The sequence below is a fragment of the Ciona intestinalis genome, chromosome 11 (assembly GCF_000224145.3).
Source record: "Ciona intestinalis chromosome 11, KH, whole genome shotgun sequence".
NCBI classification, from domain to species: domain Eukaryota; kingdom Metazoa; phylum Chordata; class Ascidiacea; order Phlebobranchia; family Cionidae; genus Ciona; species Ciona intestinalis.
The window spans coordinates 4,475,805-4,490,464 of record NC_020176.2 but is presented as its reverse complement, the minus strand read 5'-3'; the positions used below and the strand labels follow the sequence as shown (position 1 = coordinate 4,490,464).

Here is a 14,660-nt window from a genome sequence, read left to right as displayed (position 1 = left end):
ATGCTCACTGTCGAGTTATAACATAGGTTCGTATAGGACACCCCAGAGAAGTATATTTTAATTCAGACAACAAGTCTAACGAACATTACAAATTTTGTTATTTCAGGTATTTTTCCTTCCTGTTGGAAGCATGGAGAAAATCACATTATGCATCTCAGTGCTGGTCGCCCTCACTGTGTTTCTTATTCTAATCATTGATATCGTACCTTCTACGTCACTGGTGGTTCCCCTTTTAGGTATGAATGAATACGTAACTTAATTGCTTTATCTTCACGTGGCAAAAAGCGGGAGTCGTTATAACACGCGTGTTCTGTTTCACATACACTTCGTGCCTGCTTATACGAGTTACCATGTATGTTACTTTGTGGGAGATTGTTTTGGGGATTTTTTCTTTTTTTTTGTATGGCTGATAGTTTGGACAGCCAGTAACAAACAAATGAATCGTTTAACTCTATGACCATCAGATCCGGATTCGCGGAATTTATTACAGTGTTGGTATAATATTGCAGTCACATACAAATAATTTATCAACAGGACAATATCTCCTGTTGACGACAATCTTTGTAACGCTGTCCATAGCCGTGTCAATCATAACAGTGAACATGTATTACCGTCACCCTAAGTGTCATCCTATGCCACCGATGATTCGTCGCATCTTTGTTGAGATATTGCCCAAGTACGTAATTTATATTTATTATGGTTTGTATATATCATTTGTCTGCTGGTGTATAAAAAGACACCCATGTTATAACTCGACAGTGAACATGAGGTGTATGAATACACCATGTGTGTCTGGTGTATAAGAAAACACCCATGTTATAACTCAACAGTGAGCATGAGGTGTATGAACAGACCATGTGTGTCTGGTGTATAAGAAGACACCCATGGTATAACTCGACAGTGAACATGAGGTGTATAAATACACCATGTGTCCAAAAGTCGTCCACGCTATATCTCAATTAGTAAGCATAATGTCTACACAGCATTCTTATATTTAAGATATTTATTCTCAAGTTCTCCAATAAAGGGTCGACTTCCTCGCAAAGGTAATTCAATTAAAAGGTGAAACATATATCATAACACTAGAAGATATATAGTGGGATGGGGGAAGATGGGACACCTTTTCATTCTATTTTCTCGTACATTTTAGTAATAAACAAAGAACATTCAAAGAATTATAAAACCTTGCCCTCGCGACTTTCAAGCACCATTGTTAATTGCTTAAAACACGACCAGGATATTTATATATTTTGTGCTAAAGGTGTCCCATCTTCCCTCACCCCACTGTAACATTACAGAAATATTTATTTTCTTTGAATGCCTTGGGAAATATAAGTTTATTTAAAACAACAAAGAGAAGTGAATTAGCAACAAAATTATATCCGTTAAAAACACGTTAGCAGTTAAAACCTGTGGAGTAAAATGGATGCTAAACATATAATACAGTATGAATAAACCACATATCAAGTTGGGTTTATTTACAACAAATTAATTTTGGTTGAAACAAAAGTCACGAAATATACTTTCAATATTCCGACAGAAACACCTCATACAAACATTATTATTCTCCTGTCGCAACGAACCCTTCAACCAACAAACGTTATTGTTTCGGGAAGATTCTAGAACGTTCTCTTGCTCGAATGCATCATCGTGATAAGCTTGAAACAGGATGTATGAATCTTCACCCTAACGGGGCGGTGAGTTATGTAATATTAAACTAAGACTTCTCTTTTTTTACCACAAAAGAAAACTTTTTCGTCTGACGCCGTGGCAAAGTGGTTAGCGCGCCTGCCTATGTAACCCAGCGGTAATGGGTTCAAGGCTCTTCCCTGCTACCATTGTGCGCGTATGTGTTCTTGGGCAAGACACTTAGCAGCAATTGTTCAATACCAGTGGTCCTTTATAGGTTGTATAAATTGTCCGCCGTACATAAAAATAATCAGCTACAAAGTTACATGTTGTAAATGGTAGCGGGCACAAGGTGTGTGAAATAGAACACCATGTTGTAACGATGGAAAGCCCGCCAGCAAGGATAAATAAGTTGCATTAGTTAATGGCAATATATTGAGTCTGCCGTTTTATCCATAATTGGTTTTTATTATACAAAAAAACAGGCATAAGCAAATTCATGTCAGATAAATATGTGCCTTTAATCTGAACATATTTTTAAGGAGAGGTTGCAGTTGTCTGGATACTACTCCAAGCATATGACACACAATGTTATGATGAATACACACATGGATAGGCAACTAATAAGAATCAACAAGAGCATAGAGAACTTAATGTAAGTTGTGGGCAGCTAGCAAGTTACATTAATGTCAATTACTATATGGGGTAAAATGGGATACCGTCGTAAGTTCCCATGTTTCCTAACCGTGTTTTTACCACTTTACGCCGCTCTTAGAGTCGCGATATATTACGGTGAAAAAATTCTGTAATTATTTTGTTTACTACCAAATGAGACGATAAAATATTTTTTTAAATATTCCATTTATCAGGACACCTCTTGTTATGTTTTAACATTTGTTGTGACTAATACTTTTATGCTTAAAGATTGCGTTTTAAACTTGGAACTTATAAAATGTTATTCGCTTGTCTATATATGGTTTATTTTAAGTCTTTGTTGCTATGAGGTTTTTGGCTCAATTAAAAATAAATAAACAAAAAATCTTCGTCTTTAAAATTTTATATATATTGCGTAAAAAAAAATATTTTCAGATACATTTGTGAAAAACAACAAAAAGAAGCGGAAGAAAAGAAATTAAAAGACGAATGGAAGCTTGTAAGCTCATTGGTGGATAGAATCTTCCTTATTGTTTACGTCATAATCAACATTGGAATAGTTGTTCTACTAATTGTTTATCGATTCACGGACGAAGAGTTTGTTTATCCCGATGACGTATAGTACGGTGGGGTAAGATGGGACGTTTTTATTTTCCTTTCTTGTCCCGTTTAGTACTAAACCACATAATTATAGAGTGACGTCATATGTTAAAAACACGAGAAAACATGGGATAATATGTGCTAATGGTTACCATCTTACCCCACAATATGCTATATGAGGTGCGGGGTTGTTGGGGTTATGTGACAATCGTGATAATCGCTTTGGCAACCGGATGGTTAGAAAGGTTACTGTCTACAGAAAATGTCTTATGTGGAATTTCAATTATAAAATACAGAACTTGGTCAATTAAAAGAATGCAATTATAAAATACAGAATTTTGTCAATTAAAAAAATGCAATTATAAAATACAGAATTTTGTCAATTAAAAAAATGCAATTATAAAATACAGAACTTTGTCAATTAAAAAAATGCAATTATAAAATACAGAACTTTGTCTATTATAAGGATAGATTGAGCAAGAGCTTATAAATAACAGAAAAGATAATTTTGTGACAGTGAGCATAGAATGTGCGTTGCTTATGGGTTATATACATGGGAAAACCAGTAACCGAATATACAATAATTTCATTAAAGTGACGATTCGGTTTCACGTAACGAACCTCGCGCCATCTCTTGGTCTGACGTAAGGTTAAGTTTGGACGAGATTTTTTCGGGGATTGATTTGGGAAGTCTTGAGCATTTATTACTGAACCACCTCGCCGCACTGTTGATGCTTCTTCCCAACACTTTAGAATAAATGATTGGGTTTAAAGCGCTATTTATCGGCAACAAGAAGCCGGCACTAACAATGTAGGCTGTTGGATCAAGACGGGTCCCATTAAAGCTTACGCAAGCCATTACGCAAACTGGGACCCAACAGCAAAAGTCAGTTGCAACCAGTATTGAGATTCTTTTCTTGAGTTTCCTTCCTTCTTGCCGTCTATGTGGGTTCGAGTTTATTTTGTAAATAACCAGGTAGCATATCGCCATGTAGATAAACAAAAGGAAGTTTAATATAATTAGAAACATTGAAAACTCCCACGCCTCGTCCTCTAATGTGGAGAATATGTTCGGCATGCATACACTGGTGCTACCAAAGTAACCAAACTCTCCAGTGATTTTGGTGTTCCTGAAGGTCTGTTCAAAACTCCGCTTTGCTCCCTGCCATGTTTGGTCATCAGTATCATTTGAACAGCTGTATGCAATTTTATAAAGTCAGTTTTTTTCATTGAGTAGGTGATACTGTTGTTGCGGTGTAATTTGGTGAAAAGAAGGCCAGTTACAAAGTAGCCGGACGTATTATACCAAGCTGGAGAAGTTCCTACAAGTATGGCGAACAACCACGCAATAGTTGTCGATATCCTGTACCAGATTTGCCGCGCGTTTTCCATTTTAAATGGGAAGCAGACAGCAGCGAGACGAAATGACGTCATTGTCACCATTATAAATGCTGACGCTTCTGATGACGTCAGAGCCAACACCCCAAACAATTGACAAGTTTTTCCCGAGCGCCAGATTAGATCGTAAGCGGATAAATACCCGCCCTGATATACAACTCCTTGAATGGAAATTGCAATCAAATAAACGCCCATAAGGCAATCAGACAGTGACAGGTTTAGAATCAACCAGCGAAAACCTTGCTTTACACTTTGATTACCTGTCCGGGTATATTTGGCCAGAGTTCTCAGAAAGACGAATGAATTTCCGAGAAAAGCAAATGCGCCAACGAGCCAAAACAGTATACGTAGGTAAACGTTGCCAATTAAGTCATTGGCAGATGCAAATGTATGCTCTTTCTGTGACGGTTTTGTGCAATTCGGGTAGCTTCTATTAAAGCAACACGAAACTGTGTAGTTTTGGGTCCGTGTTCTAGGTTGGTTGAATGTACATCCACATCTGTCAAAGTGATCATAGCAGTCATAAACAGCGTCACAGACAACATTTCGCTGTTGCTTTTTATATGGTGTGTTTTCATGGGGCAATCTACATTGACATTTGCAAGGTACTTTGAGCGTCTTACACGTGCAACGAAAACCAAAAGCCGTTGATTTGTTTCTGCACACATCACCTTCAACACAACAGCATATAACACTCAACAACAAACACAAGATTAAGAACCAACTAACTAAAGCCATATCTCCAGTTTAATCACAGGCTCGTAAATCTGTATAACAATCCTGTGAATAAAATTGAATGTAATGAATGAATGAATGTAACTTACTTTATCCTCGCGTGGCCGGAAAACGACAGTCGTTATAACACGGTTTTAACTCCTCGTGCCAGCTTACAAGTTACCACGTACGTTACTTTAAAATTAAGCTGCAATTTTAAAAATACTCTGAAAACGCTTTTTGGTTTTAATTAGGCACCTATGGTAATAACACAAGCTTACCCAAAAATGATTTTCACATTCAACTAAAACTAATAAAACGACTGATAGTTTTCTATTCTGCTTGACCAAAGCTGATGTTGTATCACCAACCGTCACTGCCCAGACATGCGACAGACTGCTGTGTCGTTTGTTTCATGTAGACTAGTAAAAGGAAGTAAGAGGTATATGTTCGTTATTTTCCTGTCACTATTTCGTCTTGTTATTAATTATACATTAGAAGCTGAACAATAGCTCAACGTGCGAAAATAAATCTCAGTCCAAAAGATATAGGAGCTATATAGGAAAAACTAACGTCGCGATTTTACAAAAATGTCCAGAATTTTTATGTGAAAATCAGAACAGAATCTATTATAGAAATTGTCGGATTAGTGTCAGGTAATCGTTGGTGCTGTCAAAGCATATATATAGCATATATAGTATATACCTGTTGCTGCTGTGTTGAGAATTTGATCCGAAGTATGGAGACTTGGGACCCAGAGCAGAATAAACTCTAAGACTCTGTTAGATCCCACCTTATCTATCTATTGTAAAGACACCAACGTAACTGACTATTATCCTTATGTTTTAAATTTTCAACACTGCATTAAAGGAATTTCACAAAGTTAATGAAAATCCAGCCAAAAAAGCTGCGTAAAATATCTCACGACCAATATCGTCCCCTAAATACAAAAATGTAAAGCTATATATGATTTTTATGTGACTATGGTAACAGCAGAGAAAGCTTTCGAACTTTTGTTTTGATTTACAAAAAAAACAAGAATTTAACAAAACCTTAGTTTATGTTGCAAAGATACTGTGACACGAAGCTTATATATTGAACACTGGAATTTCATACGTCATAATCAACATTGGAATAGTTGTTCTACTAATTGTTTATCGATTCACGGACGAAGAGTTTGTTTATCCCGATGACGTATAGTACGGTGGAGTAAGATGGGACGTTTTTATTTTCCTTTCTTGTCCCATTTAGTACTAAACCACGTAATTATATAACCGTATCCTCACAACTCTTAAAGTGTGACGTCATATGTTAAAAACACGAGAAAACATGGGATAATATGTGCTAATGGTTACCATCTTACCCCACAATATGCTATGAGGTGCGGGGTTGTTGGGGTTATGTGACAATCGATTTGGCAACCGGATGGTTAGAAAGGTTACTGTCTACAGAAAATGTCTTATGTGGAATTTCAATTATAAAATACAGAACTTTGTCAATTAAAAAAATGCAATTATAAAAATACAGAACTTGGTCAATTAAAAGAATGCAATTATAAAATACAGAATTTTGTCAATTAAAAAAATGCAATTATAAAATACAGAACTTTGTCAATTAAAATAATGCAATTATAAAATACAGAACTTTGTCAATTAAAAAATGCAATTATAAAATACAGAACTTTGTGTTTTATAAGGATAGATTGAGCAAGAGCTTATAAATAACAGAAAAGATAATTTTGTGACAGTGAGCATAGAATGTGCGTTGCTTATGGGTTATATACATGGGAAAACCAGTAACCGAATATACAATAATTTCATCAAAGTGACGATTCGGTTTCACGTAACGAACCTCGCGCCATCTCTTGGTCTGACGTAAGGTTAAGTTTGGACGAGATTTTTTCGGGGATTGATTTGGGAAGTCTTGAGCATTTATTACTGAACCACCTCGCCGCACTGTTGATGCTTCTTCCCAACACTTTAGAATAAATGATTGGGTTTAAAGCGCTATTTATCGGCAACAAGAAGCCGGCACTAACAATGTAGGCTGTTGGATCAAGACGGGTCCCATTAAAGCTTACGCAAGCCATTACGCAAACTGGGACCCAACAGCAAAAGTCAGTTGCAACCAGTATTGAGATTCTTTTCTTGAGTTTCCTTCCTTCTTGCCGTCTATGCGGGTTCGAGTTTATTTTGTAAATAACCAGGTAGCATATCGCCATGTAGATAAACAAAAGGAAGTTTAATATAATTAGAAACATTGAAAACTCCCACGCCTCGTCCTCTAATGTGGAGAATATGTTCGGCATGCATACACTGGTGCTACCAAAGTAACCAAACTCTCCAGTGATTTTGGTGTTCCTGAAGGTCTGTTCAAAACTCCGCTTTGCTCCCTGCCATGTTTGGTCATCAGTATCATTTGAACAGCTGTATGCAATTTTATAAAGTCAGTTTTTTTCATTGAGTAGGTGATACTGTTGTTGCGGTGTAATTTGGTGAAAAGAAGGCCAGTTACAAAGTAGCCGGACGTATTATACCAAGCTGGAGAAGTTCCTACAAGTATGGCGAACAACCACGCAATAGTTGTCGATATCCTGTACCAGATTTGCCGCGCGTTTTCCATTTTAAATGGGAAGCAGACAGCAGCGAGACGAAATGACGTCATTGTCACCATTATAAATGCTGACGCTTCTGATGACGTCAGAGCCAACACTCCAAACAACTGACAGGTTTTTCCCGAGCGCCAGATTAGATCGTGAGCGGATGAATACCGACTCCTATATATAACTCCTTGAATGGAAATTGCTATTAAATAAATGCTCATAAGGCAATCAGACAGTGACAGGTTTAGAATCAACCAGCGAAAACCTTGCTTTACACTTTGATTACCAGTCCGGGTATATTTGGCCACAGTTCTCAGGAAGACGAATGAATTTCCGAGAAAAGCAAATGCGCCAACGAGCCAAAACAGTATACGTAGGTAAACGTTTCCAATTAAATCATCTGCGGATGCAAATATATTCTTTTTCTTTGACGGTTTTGTGCATTTCGGGAAGCTTATATTATAGCAACACGAAACTATGTAAACTTGAGTTCGTGTTCTAGGTTGGTTGAATGTACATCTGCATTTGTCAAAGTTATCATAACAGTCATACACAGCGTCACATACACCATTTCGCTTTTGCCTTTTCCATGTTGTGTTTTCATGGGGCAATCTACATTGACATTTGCAAGGTACTTTGAGTGTCTTACACGTGCAACGAAAACCAAAAGCCGTTGATTTGTTTCTGCACACATCACCTTTAACACAACAGCATATAACACTCAACAACAAACACAAGATTAAGAACCAACTAACTAAAGCCATTTCTCCAATTGAATCAAAAGTTAGTAAATAAGTACATAGTAAAATTCAAATCTGTAAGAAAAAAATTTAAGCTGCAATTTTAGAAATTCCCTGGAACATCTTTTGTTCTTTATTAAGCATGGTAAATAACGAGGTTACCCAAAAATGTTTTTCACATTTAACTAAAACTAATGAAAAGAGTTTTCTGTTCTCGTCCAAAGCTGATGTTGTATCATCAACCGTCACTACCCAGACATCGAGACATGCGACAGACTGTGTCGTTAGTTTCATGTAAACTAGTTAACGGAATTGTAAAGAAACTTCACTGACTATTATCCTTATAATTTAAATTTTCAACACTGCATTGATTGAATTACTCAGTTAATAAAATTCTAGCAAACAAAAGGCGTAAAATATCGCACGACCAATATCGCCCCCTAAACATAAAAGGTGAAGCTATATGTGATCTCTATGTGACCATGACAACAGTAGAGAAAGCTTTCGAAGTTTTTGTTTTGATTTACAAAAAAAAAAAAAAATATTCGTAAATGTGGCAAAGATACTGTAATACAAATCTCACATATTAAGCACTGGGGTTTTTATAAAGATACAGCGATCGTCTGTAATTTAGAAAAATCGTTTTAGAGTTCAATAACAAGTTATTAAAGTACATATTTATCAAATTTATCGATTGTTTTAAGAAAATGGGACACCTGTTTTTAAAATAAAGATACTATGAGATGATATAGTTTACATGTTACGTTTTTAAGGTTTAGAACGATTTGAAACGCCATCGTTGGGTTTTGGATCCTTGGCTAACGAATTAACATTTACGTAATTTTGTTTCAAATATTTAGCGCTTTGGTGAAAAGAAATAAATAAAATGGCGAAGAAAAAGTCCGGGAAAAAGAAGGCAGGGGGGAAGTTGGCTAAGATGTCGGAAGAAGAAAGGATTTTGTATCTGGAACAAAAAGCTCTGGCAGAGGAAGAGATGAGAAAGAAGAAGGAAGATGTTTTGCTGCAGTTTCTTAAGGTATATTGGGGTGGTCCCATTAAAATGAGGTCCTTCTATTGTATACTTTGTGGGTGAGGTCCTTGTCAAGGACCTGGGATTTCGGCCAATATGGTCCTTTAATTAGTGCATGTCCGCTAAGTCTTGTAGATCCACATACTAAAAACTTAGTGGACTTGCATTAGTATCACTATTACAGAATTAAAATGCGCTGCTTGTGTAGGTCACAAATATTTTCTTGAAGAAAAGTTAAAATTTTATATAGTATACACCTAGAGTGGCTATGGGTCTTTTGATGCACGTTTGCATAACATTTATTTGTAAAAAAAAAACTTTTTAAAAAACACTTTGTAAAAGTAAAATTAAAAAGGGTTAATTTTTTCAATGATTCGTTACCCTAATACCATTCTAACTGTGCCCTAATATAATTCCCTCAACCCAAAATTCACTGGGTTATTGCCAATGTAACCCTGCAGGGAACATTAACACTGGTGTTAATATTTTCAGGATAAACTGGCAAAAGAAGAAAAAAGTTCAAAAGTAAATTTCAACAAATTAAACCAACAATGGAGACAAATTATGAGGGAATCAAAATCTAAGGAACTTAAAAAGGTGAAGCAAAAGTAACTCAATCAATCTTGTACCAATCAAGACTTAAACATAATTTGTTATTTAACCCATGTTAACTGATAACATAGTGAATGTTACTTTATCCTCATGTGTTGGGTTTGACAGTTGTTAAATTATGAATGTTCTAGTTCAAACACCTTTTGTACGATTACGAGTTACCACGTATTTAGCTTTTTGGGTGATTATTTTATTACATTCTTTTATCACATAGCAAATTTAATAAATGAAATTTGGTAAAGTTTATTAACAATAAATCTAGCAAAGTAGCAATGCTTGTAAATACACCATGTGTTATTTTATTACTCCATGAAGGTGTTTCAAATACAACCATTAAACTTAAACGAATAAAATTTCTTTCTATTTTTTAAATCATTATTTTTTGTCATTTATCTTATATAGTTTAAATTTTATTTATCCAGGATATTGAGATTTTAAGCCAAACTTTTGAAAGAGTGGTCGATCGGAAAGACAGCGTGATATCGGCGCTTGCAAAAGACACTGAGGAAGCAGAAGAACAATATAACATGGCTCTACGCAGTCATCTCGATAACGTGGATATCTTAATTGGTATGTATATTGTCATGTTGGTATATTCATCAGAAGACATCGTAGTTTATCAAAACATAATTTTTCATTACTTGACAGTTAGCATTAGAACTTAGGTGTATGAGTGCACCATGTGTATCTGATTTAAACGACACAAATGTGGTATAAGAAGACACATGTAACTAGCATAAAGTATATCAATATGAATACACATGTGTGTCTGGTGTATAAGAAGATCATGTTATAACTCAACAGTGAGCATGAAGTGTATAAATACACCAAGTGTGTCTGATTTATACGACACCAATGTGGTATAAGAAGACACATGTAACCAGCATAAGGTGTGTTAATACACAGTATTGATTGGAAACACCAACTCCACAAAACCCTCATAAATAATTCCCTTCCACCAGATCACCATCGTCGACGACTGAACACTCTACGTGATGAATACGAAGGCGAACTTCGAATGATTCGACATGAGTTCGAATCGGAGAGAGCTCTTGTGAACGATTGCCACAAACATGAACTACAAACCCTCCACGATGTTATGTTCGCCATGGAACAAAACCATCAGGAGAAGGAAGCCGATGGAAGGCAGGAGTTTCAGAGCATGAGGGATGAGATCAAAAATAAAGTGAGAAAATGTTAAGATTGATGTTTTATAACCATTTTATAAAATAGGGAGTGTTTCATATTGTATATGAGTGAGGTTGTATAGAATGTTATAGGTGCTGGGTTAAAGCCAAAGTAAGTGTAATACCACAATGAGATATGACTTTTTTTTGACCTTAAAAACAACGTTTTCACTTAAAAAAAATGAACATAAGTATATATATATATATATATATAGGTATAAATGATTACAATAACAACAGCTTTGTAAATATCTGTGGAACTGTTTCTTGGTCAACATTTAACAAAGCTGTTGATCATGATTTAGAACCTGGAAGAGAAGCACGCTCTCCGCATCCAGTTGGAAGGAGCAGTTGAAACTTTATGGAGACAATTTCAAGCAGCGTTAAAGAATTATAACGAAACAACCGAAGAAAGAAAAATTGCATTTGAAAATTTAAAAACTAAAGATGAAAAAAGTGCAAAAGAAATTGAATCACAGATGAGGAAATTGCAAAGGATTCAGGTTTATAAAGATAACTTGGTTCAACTACCATATGTAGACCTGTGTAAACAATGTTTTTGTACAAGTTTTGGAATACTAGTTCTTAGAATCCACAATACAGAAATCAAATTTGGTAGACTTGAATCAAAAATGGCCACTCACAAACAATTTAAAGGTTTTATGAAAAATTGCCTAAATTACTCTGTAATGATCGTCCTTAGTGGTTAAAAATACTATGACATCATCATGCAGGATACGATCACACAACTAAGGGGTAAGATGCAACAGAACGCTCGTGACTGTGAAGACAGGAACCGCCATCTGCGCGAGGAAAGAGAGCACGTACAACGTCATTTCCAGCAACTAAAAACTGAGATGAACAACACGAGAGAAGCAGACAGAGCAAAACTCACAACATTAACTTTACAAAGCAATTCTGCTATCAAGAAATTGAAAAAGTAAATTCGATTAAAATAAGTGATTTGGGGTTTGGAGAAGAATTGATAATTACTTGCCAATATACTTGTATTAGTTTGAGTAAACAGGGTAAGAGCCATTGGTCCTTTTTTATCATAAAAGCTGTAGCCATAAGCAATGATCTTTTAATTCCATATTCTTTGTAATTTTATATGAGTGAGGTATTAATGCGAATGCAGAGTTGGCACATTATCTCTTGTTGCATCAGTTGACAACTAAAGTTTTCTATATGGGTAAGGTCTTATGGAGAGAAACGCTAAGTCACCTGGGATGTAGACCAGAGTTAGCCAAATAGACCAATATATGTTCTATTCAATATTGGGTAAGGTCCTACAGCATAGCACTTCATGTAACCTGGGATTAGGACCAAACCTGCCTTTTAGACTTCACATTATCTGCTGATCAAATATCTCCAATATAACAAGATATATACACAGGGTACGTGACAAGGGAGACCAAATCCTCAGGTTGGCTGAGATGTGCAGGAAACTTGAGACAGAAGAAGAAAAAGTTCTTCCTTTTTACGCTTCATCGCTCTCGCAAGAAGAGCAAGAGGACGTTGAAGTAAAACTGCATTTTTTGTTTGTTTTGAGTTTCCGTAATATATTGATATTATATTAATATCACATATATTTATTATTGGTTGTTATTATTTAACATGGTTACCTAGGTTCTATATTATGTCTCCGAACATTAAGTATCACCTCAAATCCCGGGTCCTTTGCTTTGGGAGCTACAGAACAGAATATTTATAATCTTTTTCTAAATCAACCTCACAGTTTAACCTGACTGTATTTGTTTAAACCAAACTATTATATCAGTTACCATTATTATAAAGACCATATATTAGGATGGGCAAAACTGAGTTAATAATTTGCTTTTGTTGCTACTGGGTAACTATTATTCCAGACTGATCTTGCGCAGAAATTGTTTTTTTTCATAAGAGTTAACATATCATCACAGCATTTAAACCCCCCCCCCCCCCTCTCCTAGGCAGCTGTGTACGAGACACCAAACGAGCCGCTTGCTGCAGTCATGCATGAATACACATCACTGGAAAACTTCTGGAAACGCTACAACAAAGTTTTACTCGATAAACTAGCGTTGGATAAAGAGAAGCAGACTCTCACTCAGGTTTGGAGTTCATATTATTGTGTATGAGGTCTTAATAACTGATAATGTATCTTACTTTATCTTCGCTTGGCGGGAAAGCGACAGTCGTTATAACACAAGTGTTTATACACCTCGCGCCGGCTTAATAGTTACCATGTATTTTGCTTTGTGAGTGATATATGTTGCCCCTTTGAAACAGGGCAGATTCAGCAAGAAACATATGATGAGTAAGAATTAAAGGCACTTGGTAAAATGTTACAGCAGAATAAACAACTGCAATAAGTATTACATAAAAGTAAATATGCACAACGCCAGGAAACCAATGCAAATCCAGTTTAAACTTTTATTGTGACAAGTGATTTAAAATTGATTCTGTTTCAGGAAAACCAACAATTACGAAACGTTCTCAAACAATATCTCGATGGAATTTCAGTCAATGATGAAATTTTGAGTCAAAATAATCCTCTGTTTGTCGTCAACCACAAGACTAACGTCAAGTAAGTTTAATATATTGTTGTTTGTAATGTTATATAGGGGCCTATTGATCGCACACCTCATGCTCACTGTTGAGTTATATAACATGGGTGTCTTCTAATACACCTCATGCTCACTGTCGAGTTATAACATGGGTGTCTTCTTATACACCAGACACACATGGTGTATTCATACACCTCATACTCACTGTCAAGTTATAACATGGTGTCTTCTTATACACCAGACACACATAGAGTATTCATACACCTCATGCTCACTGTCAAGTTATAACATGAGTGTCTTCTTATACACCAGACACACATGGAGTATTCATACACCTCATGCTTACTGTAGAGTTATAACATGGGTGTCTTCTAATACACCTCATGCTCACTGTCGAGTTATAACATGGGTGTCTTCTTATACACCAGACACACACGGTGTATTCATACACCTCATGCTCACTGTTGAGTTATAACATGGGTGTCTTTTTATACACCAGACACACATGGTGTATTAATACACCTCATGCTCACTGTTGAGCTATATAACATGGGTGTCTTCTTATACACCAGACACACATGGTGTATTCATACACCTCATGCTCACTGTCGAGTTATAACATGAGTGTCTTCTTATACACCAGACACACATGGTGTATTCATACACCTCATGCTCACTGTCGAGTTATAACATGGGTGTCTTCTTATACACCAGGCACACATGGTGTATCCATACACCTCATGCTCACTGTTGAGCTATATAACATGGGTGCCTTCTTATACACCAGACACACATGGTGTATTCATACACCTCATGCTCACTGTCGAGTTATAACATGGGTGTCTTCTAATACACCTCATGCTCACTGTTGAGTTATAACATGGGTGTCTTCTTATACACCAGACACACATGGTGTATTCATACACCTCATGCTCACTGTCGAGT

The 14,660-nt window shown here is 36.1% G+C and overlaps 3 protein-coding genes and 1 pseudogene across 4 annotated transcripts in view; 2 read left to right on the top strand and 2 right to left on the bottom strand.

The window, feature by feature from the left end:
• LOC101242695 (neuronal acetylcholine receptor subunit alpha-6) overlaps positions 1-3,053 on the top strand; it is a gene marked incomplete in the record, with an annotated part of 4,965 nt that extends 1,912 nt beyond the window's left edge. Inside the window, 5 exon segments of the mRNA XM_018813946.1 lie at positions 535-676; positions 1,000-1,062; positions 1,541-1,697; positions 2,172-2,284; positions 2,719-3,053. Of these exon segments, the coding sequence (XP_018669491.1) occupies positions 535-676; positions 1,000-1,062; positions 1,541-1,697; positions 2,172-2,284; positions 2,719-2,905 (662 nt within the window).
• LOC113474684 (thyrotropin receptor-like) lies at positions 2,815-5,081 on the bottom strand. Its single transcript, XM_026836734.1, has one exon. It carries the CDS (start codon positions 5,017-5,019, stop codon positions 3,937-3,939), a length of 1,083 nt encoding a protein of 360 aa, XP_026692535.1. The 5' UTR covers positions 5,020-5,081; the 3' UTR covers positions 2,815-3,936.
• Positions 5,082-6,655: 1,574 nt separating this feature from the next.
• LOC113474686 lies at positions 6,656-8,781 on the bottom strand (annotated as a pseudogene).
• Positions 8,782-9,064: 283 nt separating this feature from the next.
• LOC100177874 (dynein regulatory complex subunit 2) overlaps positions 9,065-14,660 on the top strand; it is a 6,368-nt gene continuing 772 nt past the window's right edge. Inside the window, exons 1-9 of one of the 2 annotated variants that reach the window (XM_002131298.4) lie at positions 9,065-9,373; positions 9,860-9,964; positions 10,402-10,549; positions 10,942-11,165; positions 11,472-11,669; positions 11,901-12,106; positions 12,563-12,689; positions 13,119-13,259; positions 13,620-13,735. In XM_002131298.4, coding sequence (XP_002131334.1) covers positions 9,224-9,373; positions 9,860-9,964; positions 10,402-10,549; positions 10,942-11,165; positions 11,472-11,669; positions 11,901-12,106; positions 12,563-12,689; positions 13,119-13,259; positions 13,620-13,735 — 1,415 coding nt within the window. In that variant the 5' untranslated portion in view covers positions 9,065-9,223. The remainder of the gene's footprint in view (positions 9,374-9,859; positions 9,965-10,401; positions 10,550-10,941; positions 11,166-11,471; positions 11,670-11,900; positions 12,107-12,562; positions 12,690-13,118; positions 13,260-13,619; positions 13,736-14,660) is intronic. The other variant, XM_002131290.5, reaches the window with a different exon arrangement.

What these genes read in the sequence shown, in the direction of transcription:
- LOC113474684 (XM_026836734.1), bottom strand. Translation starts at nt 5,019, where the DNA reads ATGGCTTTAGTTAGTTGGTTCTTAATCTTGTGTTTGTTGTTGAGTGTT.